The 20,273-nt window shown below is 43.2% G+C and overlaps 1 protein-coding gene across 1 annotated transcript; it reads right to left on the bottom strand.

Moving 5' to 3' along the window:
• Positions 1 to 1,886: 1,886 nt before the first annotated feature.
• On the bottom strand, positions 1,887 to 20,134 carry LOC146391441 (transmembrane protein 151A). Its single transcript, XM_084924408.1, has 6 exons — positions 19,459 to 20,134; positions 10,733 to 11,053; positions 9,953 to 10,087; positions 9,543 to 9,682; positions 9,399 to 9,438; positions 1,887 to 9,194 (listed from the first exon to the last, which is right to left on the bottom strand). The coding sequence occupies exons 1-6, from the start codon at positions 19,525 to 19,527 to the stop codon at positions 7,992 to 7,994; spliced, it is 1,908 nt and encodes a 635-aa protein (XP_084780534.1). The 5' UTR covers positions 19,528 to 20,134; the 3' UTR covers positions 1,887 to 7,991.
• Positions 20,135 to 20,273: the final 139 nt, after the last annotated feature.

The raw sequence follows: 20,273 nt of genomic DNA, 5'->3' as shown, positions 1-20,273 counted from the left end.
GTCTTTCTTTTTGAGTTTTTCTCCCTGTGTTTGCGTGGGTTCTCCCCAGGTACTCCAGCTTCCTCCCACAGTCCAAAGACATGCACTTAGTGGGGATAGGTTAATTGATAACTCTAAATTGCCCATAGGCGTGAATGTCAGTGTGAATGGTTGTCTCTGTCTACGTGTTAGCCCTGCGACAGACTGGCGACCTGTCCAGGGTGTACCCTGCCTCTCGCCCTAAGACAGCTGGGATAGGCTCATGCCCCCCCGCGACCCTGAAAAAGGATAAGCGGAAGCGAATGGATGGATAGAAGGAAAAAAGTGATAATAATGGTAGTAATGTAAAGGTAATGGCTCGCCTGGTAGTTCGCATTGCTGTTTCACAGAAAGTGGGTTCTGGGTCTGAATCCACCAGCCAGGTGTAGTTTGCATGTTCTCTCCCTGTGTGGACCTCAGTTTAGCTCAAAGGTTGTATTAACATGACAGTTTCTGAAAACACTACTGGCAAAGAATCAAAATACAGTTAATAAAATAACAATTATATATATATATATATCATGCCAATGTTGTTGGGTTGCGTTACCCGGTCTCCTTGTCCTAGAGGAGTATTTTAAATTTTCAGATACCCTTCAGTTCGGTGAAATTTAGTACTTTTGGTTAAGGTAAGAGTGGACTTGGCCAGAATGTTTGTCTGCTTTCTGTCCCTGACATTTAGGTGATATTCTGCCAATACATAATCAGTTTATGGTCTGCTTTGGTGTTTGTGTTCTTCTTTCCAGTGTCCTAAAAAGGTCCCTTTGCAATGGGGCATTATATGATTCAATCTGATCAGTGTTTGCAGTGCTGTTGTGAGACTGGTCAGGGAGTTAGAGAGAGGGCAGTTAGTGTCAGCAACAATTTATATAGGGGAGAGCTGGGAGGTTGTGTCTTGGAGGCTGGATTTAAGCAGGGTGTTGTGGTGGTTAGCACCGTCGCCTCACAGCAACAATGTCCTGGGTACAAATCCACCACCTGGCTGGGGCCTTTCTGTGTGGAGCATATTCTCTGCGTGGGTTCTCTCCTGGTACTCTGGCTTCCTCCCACAGTCCAAAGACATGAAGACAGTGTGGTTAGGTTAATTGGTGAGTCTTTGGTTGGTTATCTGTCTTTCTGTAATAACTCTATGACAGACTGGCAACCCCCCTCAATTAATTAGCTAAGCAGAAGAAAATGGATGGATATGGATCTACTGCTGCTCAACAGGTATTTGTTGATGTTTGCCTGTGTACATGTAAAAATGTATCTGCAGAATTGTGCATGCAGACATGACTGAGTGGACCCCATACTTCACCAACATACAATGCAAAGGGCAGAATGAAACTATCAAATATTTTAATCCGGATTTTACTTGGAACTTAGAAGCCTTTGAGCTGTTGAGCTAAGATCAATTTTTCTCTTAATTACACAATCTAAAGACATTCATGGTTTTTGGACTTGCTATCACACATATCGGGAAACGTCTCTCTTGATTAGTCCTGAAACAAACTGATGATGTGTGCAGAGTGTACTATGCCTCTTACCCTGAGCCCGGTTCTGCTGGAGGTTTCTTCCTGTTAAAAAGGGAGTTTTTCCCCACCTCTCCGTGCTTGCACAACTGAATTACCCTATCAAAGCTAAGACAGGCTGCAGATAGTTTCACTGACACTGATGTTTTGATCATTTAAAATGAGAAAGCAGATTAAATCACAAGTCGTTTTCATTTGTTAGAAACTGTTAGAATTTAGACTCTTTACACTTATACTGGGGAGATTATTCCATTTCCTGAATATCTTAAACAAACAAAAAAGAAAGAAACACTTCAGTACAAGAACTGGTCTATTAAAATGACAGAGATGTGATTGGGATAATAATCTCACAAGATAAACTTTGGTATATCAAGCAGATTGACTTTATTTGTAACTTCCAACTTCCATTGTAATTAATCATCATTAATCATCACCGGGATCGCATCAGTTAACAGTGTTATTGCCGCCATCTCTATTACCTTCACAGTCACCATCCGCTCAAATAATGAAATTACATTATTTTAAACAGGCCGGTGACAAACGCTTTAATCTGCTGTGATATTGACAATCTCATTATCAGTTACATAGTAAGTAGCTTAAATACTGAGGACATTTTGCTCGACGGTGCTTGAACAGAAAGCCCGGTCTCGGCTTCACACGTCACTGTGTAAGACAATAATGCGCTGTATGTGACATTATTGTTTCAAACCCATAGAGGCTGCATGTACATTACAACTACACTGTGGTGACAATCCGTTTGTTTGACATTCGATCACACGCAATCCAGCAGCATGAAATATTCAGCAGGAAAGGAAATGTGAACTGAAATGCGAAGTTAGCGCCGAGACAGCGAGAGAGCTTGCGTACAGGGCAGCGGGAAAGCGGACTAAATAACATCAGGCGACACAGTCGACGTTTACTGCGTCTTTAACCCGTATTAACACATTTTTAAATCAGCCTGACTATAATGTGACCTCAATCATACAATCAGCCTTTAACCAGACACTGTGTATTTGCAGGATAATTATATATTGCTTTAAACTTCAGAGGAGTTTTTACTGACACGTAAATACAGCGAGACGACAGTGATGTGATTATATGCGTTTGAGCTTTTACACGCGACCGCCATTTTTTGTGCTATTGATTATCGTCTTTCGTGTCGGAGCAGCAGACTGACTGCCTTAAGGTGGTGACACATCGTTGCATCAGCGACACACAGCTGCTCTTTATTGCAGTGCAAAAACAAAGGGCACTGATACTGTATCACCGCGGACACAGGGCTCGTTAGACGTATGCTTTTTCACATTCCCAAAAGAGCGTGAACAGAACATTGATGTTGTAATTGCTGTTATCAGGGAGACTTAATGTAACTCACGCTGATGTGTGTGAGGTCAAAGGTCAAAATGCTTGTTAGTATGTATGAATATTACAATTATTGTCTGTATACGCAGCAATTTCAGCTGCATTTCGACAGTCCAACATGTACAGAGTCAAAGAAATCCATTTGTGACACCTGGTCACACTTTTGTATTTGTTTAGCCAGCAAGGTATTTATGAAAATGAAGGCTCATCATGCAGCTGGAATCCACGTGACTTCAAGTCAAACCATTTAATTTTTTTTTTAATTGTTTTTTACGGTGTTTGACAAACTTGGTATGACTACTCGACTCACCCCATGACCACGAGAAAAACAGTAACAGTATTGACAACAATACATCGGTCATAATTGCTAGAGCATTTTATAAGATATTCAAGTGGTGACGTTGGTGAAACTGTGGAAAATGAGAGCAGGATTTTGTGTCCGAGCGAAGAAAGAAAAGCGTGTATGAGAAAGGAAACCGTCGTGCATTCGACTGCTCTAGGAGGAGGAGTGTTGAACACAGTCCAACTTCCTCAGTGTCGCTTTGTGTCGTGCAGCGCAAAACGGCCAGACGATAAGTTGTTTGTGTAGGTGAAATGGAAGCTAAGTCACAAAATGTAAAAATGTCTAATAGTGTCGTCATTTTGATGACTGTTGCGCCCACTGCTTGTGGTTATACGTTCAGAAAGCCGCTTAGCAACACATACAAGTCCAGCCAGAAGCAGGGGCATGAGCAATACTGCTCGGCAACACATTCAGTCACAGTTAAAGGAAAAGAATAAAATCAGCAGAGGCTGAGATGATTAAAGCACAATCAGATCAGACACAAGCGACGTCAACCAGTGATGTCACAGCATGTGCTTTAAAAATAAATAAATCAACTTAAAAAAAGAAAATCTGCAGCTAAACAAATCACCTGGTTTCACATCACCAGCTGGTGTGTACAGATGCTTAAGTCTCAAACCCACAAAGCATGGGACAGCAGCTGTTTTCTACACTGGGTCGCTGTTGGTGGTTTATCCCCATTAACCTTCATATAAATAAGGCTCTGCTGCCATCTGGTGGATGAAAGTCACGTGCCAGGTTCTATCAGGCAAACCACCAAGTATTAAAAACATTCTAGGTGGATTTACACGTGAACAGCACCTCAGCTATGAAACAATTAACAAACATCTGTAAGAAGCAAAAATGTGCATGTTGATGATGAAGTTTAGTCGCTTCATGTAAATGTTTGCTTCTGCCCCACAGTCCACGAGCACAGATCACACTATTGCACATTGTGTGGATCTGGTGAAGCCACCTGTGTGAGCTGTTAATGTGCATGTATATGAGCGCAGGCATTCTCTGTAAGTTTTCTTTTTTGTTTTACTTTTTTTTGCTTTGGCATGTTCATGGATTTATGAAGAAAAGCTTTTGTTGTCCCAGGAACGCAGCAATTAACTGAAATCCTGAGCAGAAAACGTTGGCAACACAAAGGCAGCGTAGCAGGAAAGTTCCATGCTTTCAGTGTGTGTGTACGTGCGCGCATGTTTGTGTTTGGAGACTGCATGTGTGCGGTGATTATGGGTTTCGGGATGAATGCCACTCTAGTCTAAAACAAGCTGTTGTAATGGCCGCTTTACTGCTGTGACTAAACATGCAAGCGCGAGTGTGAGTGTGTGTGTGTTTGTGTAAGACATCATGGGCACAAAGATCTCTTGGCACACCTGAAGTGGCTGACACACTTTTGACACACTCAGAGATACTAAAATATGATATAAATATCCAGTAACAACAAGTATTAGTGTAATACACTTATTTAAGATGAACAAATGAGCAAATAAGACTTGTAAGCAAGTATAACTGCATCCAAACCACAACTTGAGGCTCATCAACCCAAGCTGACTGGGCCAGGAGCATTGTCAGTTTTACAAAAATAACAATAATAATAATAAAAACCAGCAAAGATAAGTGTAAGCTTACAAAAGCATCTGGATCACTTAAACAACCTGAAAAAACGTCTACAAATGTAGATGATATAAAAGTAGCAAATCACTGACTGAACTGACAGATTCAGATTTTCAGTTAGAGCTCGTTACTTTTCACCGCGAAGATCAAAACCACATACTGAACAGTAGCCACGTTATTACAGTGAAACAAAAGTCCGAGAATTAGTGAGAACAATGCGATTATACAAATAAATGAACACAGGAGTGTGTTCGGTGCTTTTTCCAGTGCTTCTTTTTGTTTAGGGACATGAATGGAGTCAGTTTTATCCACAGGTCAATAGACTGAGATAATGACTGATTATGTAAAAATAATTGTCATTTTAATCTCACATTTTCAGCATTTTTCCACTTCTTCGCTCCTCGACAGTTTTCCTTCCCCTCATTATTTGCGCCGATTCCCTCCCAAAAGCTACACAAGATCCAGTGTGTGTGAATGTGTGTCAGAGTGTGCGCGCATGTATGTGTCCCCTACGCCAAACCGGGTCAGCAGTCATGCTCCACTTTCTCTCTCCAGAAAGTTGCGATGAGAGAACTTTTCCCTGTTGTCTCTGCTCGATCCACATCCGTGTCTGCGTGCGGTAAACGTGTCCGTTTACTGCCATCGCTCGCAAAGTTGATCCAGCATTGTTTCTGCCTCGTGGCTCTTTACTCGGCTCTTTCCGTGTGCTTTTCATTCCCTTGTGAACAGGAAGCAGAGAGAGAGAACGAGGGAGACGCTTCCGACATCAGATAGTGGCTGGAGTGACCTCTGAAGGGCGCTATGCGGGGAAGGTCAACAAATGTTCATCGAACTACTTTAGCGTGTTTAGTGTGCTTTGGAAAGTATGAGCATCAAAGCACTGAAGGTCTCACTGTCTGTGCCGATCGCCTCTCCTGGGCTGAGACGTGACAACTCAGGAAGTAGGACACAGCTATCCATGCCCTTGTCTACATACGTCTAAAATATCTGAATCGGTGCAGATTGTTCATCGATCGCTACTTTTTGGCACTGCGTTTTGCAACGATAGCCATTATTTGCTACACAGCTATTAGTAGCTAACATGCATCTCTATGCCAGCAAACGTTTACACATTTTATGCTGAGGCGATGTTTTTCAGAGAGCACTGTTTCTTATTTGCAGATGATTCTCAGAGAGTAGGAGGTAGCAGAGTTAGGGCCACAGTTCTTTCACAGGGCTGATAATGACAGATCGTTAGTGGGAGTTAACCTCATACTGTATTTCCTCATTCGCAATTTTGTTGTCTGTGCGATAAAAAAGGAAGCAATTAAAACTCTGATTGCTGCTTACTGTAAGTGTTACTTCCCATGCAGTCCAATCTTATGGACATAAATGAGATAAAGAGGTCATTTTCCATGCCTAACCACATGTAGTACTACATAGTATATTGATAAGGAGGAGGGTTTTGGGGTTATTGCGTTTTCTTAGTAGCATGCAGGCCTATCTTTGGGAACAAATGAGTTAATCTATAGCACAACTACACTGGCATCACTGGGGAAATTTAAAGCTCATGTGAGAATCAAACCTTTCAGCTGTTACTTTTTCGGTGAAGTCACTTATATCAAGGTGCCCACATAATTAGTTTTTTCCCCTTTCAAATGCACAGGCGTAAAGGTCACAATAACGTTACACAAGTGGGCGAAAATCCAGTTTATAAAATATGGTCACTGAGAGGAAACCTCAGCCTCGGGGAGATGTGATATGTGAAAATGCGATCTCATCGCCTACAGGAGCGAGGAGGGTGTCATATATCAACCGCTTGAAAAAAAATAAAAGGAGGAGCAGAAGGATGGAGTGGGGTGAGAGGATGGGGGAGTTCACTGTGTTAATGCAACGTTTGCTTCTTCCAAATATATGATGCTCCTCACTAGTTTTTTAACAATAGAAAGAAGACAGGACATGTGATAAAATGGACAGAGGGGAGAAGACGGGCAGGGCAGCGCTGAGAAGTAGAGGAAGCAACTGCTCTACTTTTATGGAGTTTTTTTTTCTATTGGCTCTATAACAGTAATGGATAGAGTGGTGGGGAAGCTAATGGTGAAATAAGACGTAATACAGCATGACGAGACGGGGAGGAAATCAATGCTTCTCCTCTTTTATTGTTACTGCCTTCTGTTAGAGGTGCCGTGTGAGGTCATAACGGTGAATCTGACTGAGTCTTCTCACGAGGACCTGTTTGAATGATATTTGGATTTCCTGATTAGATTCAAGGTCAGGATTGTTGTTCAGAGGTTGTTGTGTCTGCGATCAGTCCTACATCTTTCCCCCCCTCCTCCTTTTGTGATTATCTTTTGGATAATTTTATTTTCTAGCTTTTAAGAATCTATCAAATGGAAAAATGAGATTTAGGGTAATCTGGTCTGTGTCCATTTTGGATTCTTCTTAGCCTGCGTGTCCTGCTCCCTTCTCTTGCATGCTGATGTCTTTTGCTCTACTTTACTACGCTGTATTTTACATGATCTATTTATTCCCGCATCTGAATTATTTATAACCTCTTATCAATTCCCACTTTTGATTCTTTAAATTGGCCCGATTCTCAGTTCCTCTCTCTATATATTATTCTTTAAATTCCCTTTTTGTAATCTTTCATTTGTGTTAAAGAAAGATTAGACAACAACAAACTCCACTACCTCTCAGCTGGTTTGGTGTCTCTCCACTGCCTCTCCAAGCTGCTATCTTTAGACTTGTTACCCCTCCCACTCCTGCTCCTGCTCCGATATATCTGAAGATAGACATTTCTAACTTTGCAGTCTTCCAAATTATCCAATCCGTCACCCTAACATCTAAAATTGCAAAGATTTTCTTGCCCTTGCTCATTTTCTTAGACTCTATCTCACCTCGCTGCTGTACTCTCTATCAGCTCTCTTCTTCTGATCTAGTGGGTTTACTGACTTTTTACAGTATGCACTGTATTTGTCATATCTCCTCCGTTTGCTTTCCCAGTTCCTCTGACAGTATCTTCTCTTTTCCCTACATCTCTCCTGTTTTGCCTTTCTTACCTCTCTCACTGTGTTCTGTCTGAATCCTTTCTTCTCTCTATGCATCCTTCCTCTCTTCTTTCATCTCCCTCAGCCTGTGCCTGTACATTCTCGCTCTCAGTGTTTTTATTTTTCTCTTCATCACATGTCGTCTCCGGCATGGCAGCTCTCCTCGCCGTGTATAATGAGGACGGGGAAGAAGAACGCATCCTGATAGGATGGAGGCCGATCCCTCTCACCCTCTCTCGCCTCTCCTCCCCCTGCGTTGTCTTGCTCTGCCTCCTCATCCCTCTCTCTCCTTCCTCTTCCTCTATCTTCCCTCCTCCTCTGCTCCTGCTCTTCTTCCTCGTCATCGTCACCTTCCCCTTCAAGCACTCCTCTGGTCTCCTCGTTGTTCTGTCTTGAACCTAACCCAAGGAATCCTCCACCACCTCCACCCCCTCCGCCACTTACCCCTCCTCCTCCTCCATCTTCCCTACTTCCTCCCAGCCCACCCCCCATGCTTCTTGAATGAAACAGGCTGTTCTGGCGCCCACCTCCAAGTCTCCCGAGAGAGAACCCGCTCCGACTGAGCACCAGTCTCCCTCCCATACCCCCACCTCCTTGCCCTGCTGCTCTGATCCCTGCCACTGTAGCGTTCAGGAGGGCTGTGGTTCCCATTGAAGCCCTTAGCCTGGATGGAAGACTGGCACTCGATGTGGTCCGCCGGCATCGGGGGCAGCTCTGAAGGAGGTAAGCCGAGTTGAACACCACAGGCAAAGCCAGAGGAGGGGGGTTGGTCCCCTGGCTGGGAGTGATGCCTTGAGGCCCAGAGATAGGTGTGGAGGCTGTAGGGTTTGTCCCCCCACTCGTTTCTAAGTCCATAAGGAGGGCTTCAGAGTAGCTCGGGACCATCTGTTGGTTACAGCGAATGTGCCACTCCAATTCTGTCATGTCCACCGTGTTGACACGAGAGATGGCTCTGTAGCTTGTCCCATTCACACCAATGCCAATCGAAATTCCTCCTGGATGGATTCCATTCTCAGTCCCTCCTTCAACGCCGTCCCCTCTTCCACCTCCGCCTCCTCCGCCGACTCCCCCAACAGTATCCTCGTCCTCCCCGAACAGCTTCTCCACGTGGTAGTGGACATACGCTGTGCGGTATTCCGACACAACTCGCAGCGGCCACGACAGGAGGAAAGCTGAAGCCAGCCAGAACACCTTGTGCCTGGAGAACCACGGCTGGTGAGCCGGATCGGAGAATGCTAGGATGTGTTCGCGGAAATCCACGTTTTTAAGGTGCATTCCCTCCCTGGCCTCCATGTAGTCATCAAGCCCCTCGTTCTCCCCAAAGAAGCGTGCTCGCTTGCAATTACAGAGAAAAAAAATCAAAAAGTAAAACACTGTATGAGATTTAATGCTAAATTATTACCAATATTTGAGAAATTTACTGATTCAAATGCTTCGTATTTTTGATTTAAAATGAAAATGGACATTTGTTTAAGCTTAAAAAATAAATAAATAATAAAGAACAAAATGAATCGCATTCATTGATCCCTCACATCTTACCTGGGTGAGGTAGGCAGCTTCAGCACGTGCACTTGAAAAGCTAAAGAACACAAAAATGAGTCACTATCTATTTCACCTTAAAAAGAAGGTAAACCTTTTAACAATCAAAGTCATACAGGTTTAAATTTGATGTCTCGCTGATACCTGAAACACTTTGTGAAACGCAGGCGAACAGCAGGGTGTTGCTGCAGATCCAACAGCTCCTTTGACACGTCTTTGACACCATAGCGGGCGTAGTCAAACTCAGAACTTGAGGCATGAGTGTTCACCCGCTCATGGTAGACCTGAAGAAGAAAAAAGCAGGGCACGGACAAAGAGGTCGAATAATGATGAAGAAATAAGGAGAAGAGGAAGGAAAGCAGGATCTGTGATACTAGAGGGACATTTTTATTTTCAAAATATGTTCCAGCATGAATAAAACTCAGCTGTATGGAATTTTTTGCCTTCTGTGAACAGCTGTTTGTCACAGCTCAACAACATTCACTATATCAAAAGCAGTCAGGATAACAGGAAGGGTGAAACGTGAGTGTGTAGAACCAGAAAAGTGTCCTCACCTGTGTGGTCGTATATGCATCTCCATTGCGGTATCTTGTCACCTGTCTGGTCCTCCTCACGTAGTGATAGCTGATGGCCTTCCACCAAATACAGGGTGTGGCCTGCTGAAGTCTCTGCACACGCTCGTATACTTCCTGTGTAAAACAATGAGGTAAAACAAGGCTGCTTTAAAACATGTCACAATGTTTTACACTTTCTACAACCAACTTGCTGCCTGATGTGTTAAAAACGAGATAAAGACATAACATTGCCTAAAACGTGCAATCACAGCAAGAGCAAAAAGAGTTGTTTTACTATCTGCATACAGTTTAAAGCTGTGCAGGCTGGTGATGGTTTGGTTATTGTGGGATTATTTTTGTCCTTGTATCGTTTCCTTCTAGTAGAGACAGACAAACAGCTGTACGTTTGGAGACAGACAAAGGACAGGCCAGAACAAACCAAAAAACAGCAAAACCCTCGGTCAGCTAATTTCCACATGTAGGGAAGGAAGCTGTATAATGATGTTCTCTCCTCATGAAATATTACAAATCGGAATAAACTGCATTAAACTCAGGCTTCCTTGAAGTGAGGATTTTCGTTTTTTTAATCATTATTTTTACTGGTTTAACCATTTTAAGGATTCCAGACACAAAAAACAATCACTAAGTGAACAGATTTGTTTTTTAATAACAGGTCTTTCTAGATTTCTCTTCCAGCGTCTTTCTGTTTCGTGCTAGAGTCACCTCACTCAAGCCGATTACACCCACCTTCAAAATACAGGCTATAACTTTGACACATACCTGGAATTCAGCATGAGCCAACATGGCCGTCTTGGAGAAGCAGTGCCAACACTCCACCAGGTAAACGACATACAGCATGGCCAGGAAGGCCAGTGGGATGTACACGTAACCACTAGAACACGGACTTTCCAATTGCTGGATGTAATAGGCCGCCGAGGTGCCGTCAGCAGATACGGAGGAGGAGCCCAGAACGGGTACGCGACAGAGAGCGCACCAGGCCAGCGTGGCAAAACAGCCGTACATGAGGAGGGTCAGGAGGAGGCACTTCCAGTGGGACTCCCGACAAAGGGAAGAGGCCAGAGACTGTTGGACTGGCCGTTGCTGTGGAGGCACAGAGAGGAAAAAAACAGCTGAGCCACAAGACTTCACAAATTTCTAAGTACACACATTGGCAGCCACGAGAGTAATAAATAACACAATATGCCTCATTAATAAAGCCAGACAGGTGACAATCATTGCTGCTGAACACAAAATGTTTGTAAAGGAAGCAACACAGGTTTTCTGTACCTGCTGAGGTTTTAATAACCATATTCTTCCTGTTTGGTAAACAGTGTCACATTACAGAGAAAGTGTGTAAGCTGAGGTCTTGACCAAAGGAATGCATTACGCTGCCCCACTCCCATCACAGGATAAGTGCTGCATATTAGGATCACACACACACTGCTTATGCCACTCTCTAAGTGCACACAGCCTGACTTGCACCGTGGAGACATCATATTACAGCGCACTCAAACACACACATATACGTACGTACACACATTTGAGATATACAGACATAGATGGTCTAATGCGCCTCATTCTTTTCAGTCTTGCTATCTCTATCCATACTCACGCCAGCATGCACGTTTCTCAGCACTGTAATGCAGCCAGCGGAGAGTATGTGAATAATTTAGATGAGAACGATGCTTCTAGACGGTTCTCTAGCCAACTGACTCCGCTCCAACATCAGGAGCATATCAGCATTGCTGCAGTTTGTGTGTGTGTGAATGAAGGACAGAAAGATAGACTGCTTGTGTCAAAAGGAAAAAAAAACCCAAACATACCTCATTTTTATGCATACCTCATAAAAACGTGATGAGAAAGGAACACATTTAACACACACCTGAACTGTTTCATGTGACAAAGGGTGCTTATTTGTGTCTGCGTTGATGTCTCCCCTGTGGTGAAGGCGACAAGGCGAAAGAGCAACAAAGCAGATGACGAAAAGAAGGAAAAAAAAAAGGATGACACCATTGTCCTTTCCTCCTCTCAGTCAAGTCTGCTCGTCCTGTCAGCACATCACGCCCTCCATTTGTCTCACACACTGGCCCCTCTCCTCCCTCCTTCTACAGTATATCACTCACACACACTCTCATATCCTTCACTTTCTCCCTGCGCACCACAACAGAGCCTCAATTTGCTATTTGCTATATTTGCTAGCAGATCTTGGTGGATGCACTGCACACAAACACGCACAAATGTGCACCCATGATTTCAGAGGACATTTGCGCGTCTTGCCTGAAACATATACCAATGTTACTGCAAATCTTACCTTATCCTCAGCTGATAATATGTCTTTACCTTAACCTTTAATGATTTACTTTTTGTCTCTATACGTGACTGTGCAAACAGACTCAGGCTCACATTAACTGTACACACACACACACACACACACACACACACAGACTTTCATTTTTCACTACTGTACGTCAAGGGCGAGCAGTGAAAGGCAGAGAGAAGGGCATCTACACTCCACCAGTCTGTCATCACTCTGCAAAAGCTCCCAAAAAGCATCCAAGTGCAGGCCTTAAGATCCTAAAAATAGGTTTGCTGCCTTTAAGAAAATGAAAATGATCCGTGGTACCAACTTCATATCATATTTAATGCTTCTCGTATTCACATCTTCTTTCATTTGTCTATTCTTATGCAATCTCTTTTTCCTCCTCCTTCCCCAAATCTACTCCCCGAGCTCCTAAGCATTTTGTACCCACCAATCAGAACTTTTACCTCGCCTCACTCTGTCCTCGCCTGCCAACCCCACCCTCCATGTCTCCTCTGTTACATCCTCTTTCAAAGTCTGTCTCTAAGTGGATTGATTGGGCTAAGAGTGTAGCGTAGGGGGAGGGCATGAGGAGTGTGAGGGGAGACAGAGAAACGGTCATGAACTTTTCATGAATGCAAGTATGAAAGGAAGCTAAATAAGAAGAGGAGGATGAGGAGAGAGGGAGAGAAGCTAAAGAGCCAGCAGCAGTGACAGAGTGCACCTCTCTCCAGAGAACTCCACTGCCAAAATCCATCCTTTCCCACCGTCTCCCTCCCTCTTGTGCCCTTATTTTGTCCTTCTGGCACCAAACCTCTTTTGTCGTTTACCTATTACCCAAAAGAAGAAGAAAATACTCCAGCAGTGCCAAAAAAAATGTGTCAAGCATTTTCAACAAGAATCTGCAGCCGTGATGCCAGTGTGGGTACAATCAGCCCAAGACAGGAGTCAGATTATTCCTGTAAGCACTTATGCCAGTCAGCTTTTGTCAGTATGAGCCATTCTCTTTCCCACAGGTGAAGACACCTGAGTGCCAGAGCTTTAGCACGACTTAGTGAGCATAGTCAAATAAACCAGTGCCGTAAGTCACCACGCAAATTCCAGTGAAAGATGAAACATCAGAGCACTCTGTCAACCATCAACTCTGCATGACGCCAGCTATTTACAGTAATGGGAATTATACACCATATATGGGACTGAGAGGCCATTTTAATTATTACACAGCCACTAATGGAGGGTCAAATTCCAAATCCAGCAACAATGCACACAAGTAGTTGTCTTCAGAAAACTGAAAGTCTTTGGTGGATTAGAAGTAACTTCAAAGGAGGAAAAGCTCCTACTAACACCTCCTTAGTAATTATTATTCTACCAGGATATTTGAGCCTACAACAATAAAAAAAAAACTATGTGTGCAACCATGTGGACCAGAAAACATTTTTAGGTGAGGCAAAGGATTGCTGAAAGGACTGATTTAGAAAAAACAAACAAAGATTTTGTACTACAAAAATAGCAAAAAAGAAAACTTTACTGAAAACCCCCCAAAAAGCTTTAATACTAAAAACAGTAATACTAGCAGGGGATTTGGAAGGCTATTGTCAATATTCAGCCCAATTCATGAATAATTATCAGCAGCAGAAACCAGGCGTGTTGCATTTCTGTGTCCTTAATTATTGTCGACTTATTATTCTCGATAACCATGTGACAGCTTAAAACGACAGCTTGACAACTTAGGTGAGATTTACAGCATGAACGGGAGCCACAGCTCAGTGTCCTCTGAAAGCATGCAGATTCAGGCATAGACTGTAGGTAAAAGATGGTCTGAGATTGCAGGTCTAAAAGCTGAAGCAAAATTGAGTATTTTGGTCTAAATAACCCAAAATGTGATGTCCACACATGTGGACGCCAGGTCCTAGGAGGTTAAAGAGGTCAAGTCAGAAAGCTGTTATACACCTTTTCGCAGTCACAGCTACGGAAAACATTTAAACTGTATTTGTTTGCAAAAAGACCTCAAGTTGTCCAGAAGTCTGTGGAGAACGAACTAGGGCTGCCACGATTAGTCGACTAGTCACGATTACGTTGACTATTAAAATCGTCGACGCGTCGTTTGAAGCTTTGTAAGATCACAAAAGACGCAGGAATAAGTAGTAGGATTTAAGAGTGTAATAACGGACTGAAACAGAAGATGGCAGCACTGCATGTACAAGGATGCCAGCTGCCGTTAAACCCCGAAGAAGAAGAAATAGCTCTGTCCCAGAATTCATAGCGCAGCCCAGCTCAGTTTCCAACGATGGCGGCAGCTAGTTAGTTTTAATGTTACTCTTATTATTCTTTCTGGGTCACAAAATAAACGTTTAACATATTTTCAGGCGAGAATGTAGCTGTGTAAGCTGTGTAGCTGTGTAAACCTCAAATATCTGCTCGGTTTATCAAGACACCACATATTTTCAAAAGCGCTCTGACGTTTTCGGAGACGTCTGTTACCCACCAGCTCGATAGCTAGCCGGGTTCAAGGCTCACTAGAGCCCGTGAGAACACTGGACTCCCGGCAAATCGTTTTCAAACCCACCGCCGTCTTTCGCTACTCAGGTTAAACATATATGAGTCACTTAGATAACTTAAAAATGTTATTGTTTGGCTTTTTTTTAGTATTTTATTTGTTCCTGAGTAAATCAGTTTGGCTGAGAAATAAAGTTATAGCTTTTATACAGCTGAATAAACATCAAGCAGACAACTGATTATCAGAAGTGTGAGATGCTCGAGAATATGCTCCGGTGTCCTGTTATATTTTAGATAACAAGGAGTTTATTAAACTTCACCGAAACAATCTGCAAATGTCATTAAAATTTAATAAACTATCATCTTGTCTTTATTTTTAGTTAGCACATACCTTAAACACTTCAAGCTGTAAGTTAATGATAGTTATATAAGAGCAGATGCTGCTGGTGCAATAAGCTGTACGTTTTATGTCCAATGGATGATAATCTGATTAGTCGACTAATCGCAAAAATAATCGGTGACTAGTCAAAATAATCGTTTGTGGCAGCACTAGAACGAGCATTGATCTATGACATCAGTAAACGCTTTCTTTGCTACTGAATGAACACAATCAGATGTTGTATTCACTGCAGAGTAAGGTTAATTATGTTGACTATACTCCACTAACTTTTAGCAATGCTGATCTTTCATATATCATCTTCAGAGGAATGTTTTTGTTTGTTTACTTAACACTGATCTGTGAATCATTCAGGCATAAAAAGGCACCTAACTCAAGAGATGAACCAGTGTGTCTACACTAAAACAAACAGTATTGAACAGTATCTGAAATTAATGTTAAGAAACAAGAGAAAAAGTCCAGCAAAGACCTGACACAGGACCTGAGAGAGACTGAACCTTTAGTTGATCCATCTGCTGTACACTGAAGCCTCATCAGAAACAGTCTCAGTGGACGGGTGGCTGTCAGGAAGTCATTTTTAATGAAGGGAAATGGAGCAGAGGCTGAGGTATACCAAATTACACAAGAAATGGACTGGAAATCTGTGACAACAGGACGTATGAAGTAATGAATCCAAATGTGAAGATGTTGGTTCAAATAGTTTTCACGTATGTATGGATGGAGAAGGTCAGAGGAGTTACACTGTGGGCGTTTACAGCCATTTGTAAAACACAGTTTGGCTCTGTCATGGTTTGGAGCTGTTTTCAGACACTGGTGTTGGAGATCTTGTCAAAATTGATGGAATTATGAATGCAGAAAAGTGCCAACAGATTTTCATCTTAGTCTGAGAGAGTCATTGTGTTGACCCCACTAAAATATTTACTTTCAAGCTTGTTCAAATTGTACAAATCTGTTTTCCCTTACATACTGCAAGAAATGAGGGGTGACTCAAGACTTTTGCCCACCACCTACCTCCTGAAGGACTGACCAACAATCAACACTTTTGTCTATAAAAACAACTCTGGCTGTATCGTGATCCTGTGTCTGTTAAAGCTGCCTCTGTAGGCTGCAACAGATCAAAGTGAAATCTCAGTTTCCTTGACACCATTATGCAAAGAAATCTATATAGCCCAGCCTGGAGGGTGTCATCTTTCCTATTTCATACTGAAAGTCTGAACTGCTCTCCTTAGAAGCTCTTTTGAAGAGGGCGAGTGGCTCTGACACGACATATTCTGTTGCATTAATGACATCGTTTCAGGGTTAAATATGCATAAAACATACTGCTTGACAAAGTTTTGCTGGGCTCAAAACGCACCCACAATGACTGCAGATGGCTGTTTTTTTATATCTTGGACCAGCTTGATCTGTGAACAAGATTTTAAAGAACTAATTTTAAACATCCTGAGCAAACATCCGATACATCCTGCTTCTACTAACCGAAACACTCACAGGCCTTTCCCATTAACTGTATTTGTGCGCTTCGCACGAAAGGATCGTACAACCCTCTCTCCGTATTAAGGTGTCTAATAGAAAACGTGCGCTGCTCTCCCGTCCTTCCGTGCTTCAGCTCATACTGATTCAGCTGGTTAGGTGTGACTGGAGCAGCTATAATTAGCAATCCTAGCGTGTGGGTGGCAAATGAAGTGAGGGAGCGAAGAAAGGAAAATGTGCTGCTGATGCTTACAGTGCTCTGCTAAAAATTACGTCATTTCAACACAACTGGAGGGAGTCATTTGGAGATGTCAGGTTTCTACTAACTGTTCGGTGGCAGCAAACAAATTATTACCACTTGATGTGGCAGCAGTGTGTTATCATACACTCATAACGCTATCATCATTATTGCTCTGTGCTGGAGTGTGCTCAGTGGAGACTACAGACCAAACAATGACATCTCCTATTCATAAATTAAATATCAGTGAAGGCAGAGGTTGGCCTATACGTGAGCCTGAATCCATGTTAGTTACAATACTGTAGATCCGAATGGTGGATGCTAAAAGTTTTCACAGAAACCTCTCAATAGTCTAGTCTCCATCTGTATGTAGAAGGTCATTGCTTGCTAATATATAACTGTTATTGTAGCCCATGACAACAACAGTATCAAGAAGATACTATCACAGTCATGAAGAAATAAAGAAAAATCATGTTTCATATCAAACATAATAACTGAATACAAACATTCAAACAAAGAATTGAGAGCATTGCTTGTGTGTTAATTTTAGAAAAAGCTATTCTTGTTTATCTCTCAGGGAGTTGTAACGTTTCTCTTTGTCGAGTCAGGTTTTGTGGCTGTTGACACTTTTCGTTTCTATTCCTGTTAAGTTTACATGCTTTTTTCAGCTCCTCTGTCTCTTTTCACATGACAGTTTTTCCTCCCCCTCCTGATGATGAGCGGCGTCTCATGTGGTGGAATGTAGTTTTCATGATTTGCGAGTGAAACTTAGAAGGAAATTAGAAACGCCTGCTTTGAAACCTTCCCGCTAATGGAAATATGGCACGAGTGTTTCTATGTATGGAGAAGTATGAGCTGCAATTTTAAATCTTAATCATTCAATTCTGCTTCATGTGTAGCAGTGCCTGCATAAGAGTGCATACATGTATGCATACCCATGTGGCGCAAAGTGAATGCAATTGAGGGAAATATGAGTGTGGAAACGCTTGAGTGGGAGAGTCGAGTACGATGGGGGATAGGAGGACGAGGCTGTAAACTCCACTGGGCAAAAAAACAGGAAGAAAACCAGGAGGGGAAGATGAAAAGAGTAATGGAGGCAGAGAAGAGATGCAGGTTGAAATCATTGCATTACACTGCACTGTCTGCACTGCAGGAACGGATACAGACAGAGGACTGTAAGTGAAAGGCATCTTTTAACAGGCGTTCCTAGTCCACACATTACATCCATTGGTTTATGAATTATCACTTCTCAGGTGCCAAATGCTTAATTTATCTCTTATTTTCAGTTTTATTAGTCCTTATTTGTAAGTATTGTGTATTTCAAAGTATTTGGACAATTAATACACTTACTCTGCTTGCCACCCAGCCAAGGTATTTAAAGCCCAATAAAACCAAAGTAGTCTTTTAATGGACTACTCAGTTGACAGATGAATGACGTGCCTCTCATTTTCTCTTCAGTTAATCTGTCACTGCAATTTTTATTAGAATGTTTCCAGATATGTAATTCAAATAAGCAAAAAGGGCTTTTATTTAATGGACAACTAACATAATAGTAGCAGCCTTATAGCATTCATACATGTGACCAAGAGACCTGCCATAAGACTGGGAGCCCTGTACTGCCTCACCTGACCACCAAGTGTGACACAAGCATATTGCCACTGGCAGGCTGCTTGCATTACAACACACCCCACCTTTGTCTTCAAATGCGTTCAGTGGGAATGTGTTAGTAGCCTCTGTCAAGCTAGTAAACTTGTCATAAACTCCACTGGTAAATTACATTATTAATATTATTATATATTTTTTTCATGATAAAGTGCGTTTAAGTGGATGATGCTGATTGTTCTAAGTCTGGTAATATAGTAATCACAGAGTGATTCAAGGCAAGATGTAAACATAAACATTTGAGCCCTGTGTGAGGACTTTCAGCAGCAGGAGGCAGGCTTCAGTAGTTAGGGATGTGTGTAATAAGGACAAGGATATCTGCTAATGAGGTTTGTATGTGTTCGTAAAATTAGCTGAAAATCAGAAGAAAACACACTGCTGAGTAGTTACACTGTAACATATTGTAACTCCCGGGGTGAAAATCCTGACATACTGCTAGGATTTTCCGTGATTTCACATTACGTGTCCTTGTGTAATTCTGGCTGAAAGGTGGGTGTGTGGCTAAACTGTGATGTCACCCTCTTGCATCTCTGTGGTGACAGCTGGCAGGTTGACGTGGTCTACTATACAGAAAAGACCATCCATCCCAAGAGTAACACATCACGCAGCCCTGTCAGACACATCGCATCAATACTAAGCCCCCTACCACCCCTATCTGTTTACTAAAGCCACAGCCTGATCTCCATTCACACTAAACCAAGCTCCTCCGTGTCCTTGCGTGAGGCATCGCGGAGGAAACAACGGCAAAGACATGTTTTGTCAATGAAAGAGCACACTGATAAGCGTATAAAAGCATGTACTATACATGGAGACGGCAGGCTGTTTGGGACACAGAAATTGTGTCATTGATAGTTCTTCAGTGAGCGAAAATACGTTCACCTTTAGGCAAACTGGACCCTTGTTTGAAATGTAAACCCCAAGGAGACAGGAAAAAATGTCCTTACCTGCTCTCTTCCCGACCCTTCCTCCAAAATGGGCTCTTCTGCGGCGGCCGTCTCCTCCTCCGTCTGCATTTTCTTTCCTGCCACTCCTTCCCTTCCTCAGAACGGGGCACAGGCAGCTCCCTCCCCGGTAACCTCCGAAGGCAGGGACCTCCCCGGCGGAGCAGGGAGCTCGGTCACCCCATCCGCCGCAAGTCGGTATATAATTTCACGATGGCGGGGCCTGCGGCAAATAGGCATCATCTACTCCTGGTTTATAGGTAGCCCCTGCCTCCCGTCCGCATCCTCTCGCGCTGACCCCGCTTACTGCTTTGGTTCCACCTGCTCCATCCTCCGGCTCCGCGCTCACAGAAAGACGGCACGAAGCAGCCAAAGTCAAAGCCCCGTCACCCTCCGTAACAACCGTCTCCGCTGACGCCACCTCCAGTGATGCTCGAGCTACACAAGCGTGTGTATGTGCACGTGGGAGCGCGTGACCGACAGCGCAGGGGGGTGGGGGGCAACTGAAGTCAAGGATTTCTCCAGCTGCACCCCACCGATTGTTAGATTTTTTGCGCAAAGGTGAAGAGGAGAAACGGGCAGCATCGAAGTACGGCAACCAAAACACGAATGTCCGTCTACCTTTAACTTTATTCGGTCGTGTTTGCACCTTGCTCTGGGTCCCCATTGACGTCATATACCAACAACCCCCGCCCCATCTATTCACCTGATCACGTGCACCAGCGCGAGTCTCCCCCGTAGAGCTAGACACGCGCCCACACTCAGGAGGCACGGCTCTAACTCGTACAGTACGAGCCAAATTACATTAGGTAACGCAG

Source organism: Perissodus microlepis, chromosome 3, assembly GCF_051167445.1.
Source record: "Perissodus microlepis isolate ML-2025 ecotype Zambia chromosome 3, ASM5116744v1, whole genome shotgun sequence".
Lineage (NCBI taxonomy): Eukaryota > Metazoa > Chordata > Actinopteri > Cichliformes > Cichlidae > Perissodus > Perissodus microlepis.
This window is presented reverse-complemented; position numbering and strand designations above follow the sequence as displayed.

Coding starts and splice junctions, on each gene's coding strand:
- LOC146391441 (XM_084924408.1), bottom strand. CDS start 19,527: ATGCAGACGGAGGAGGAGACGGCCGCCGCAGAAGAGCCCATTTTGGAG. Junction 11,054..19,458: donor AAGGGTCGGGAAGAGAGCAG/GTAAGGACATTT, acceptor GTGCCTCCACAG/CAACGGCCAGTCCAACAGTC. Junction 9,439..9,542: donor CGTTTCACAAAGTGTTTCAG/GTATCAGCGAGA, acceptor TGTGTTCTTTAG/CTTTTCAAGTGCACGTGCTG.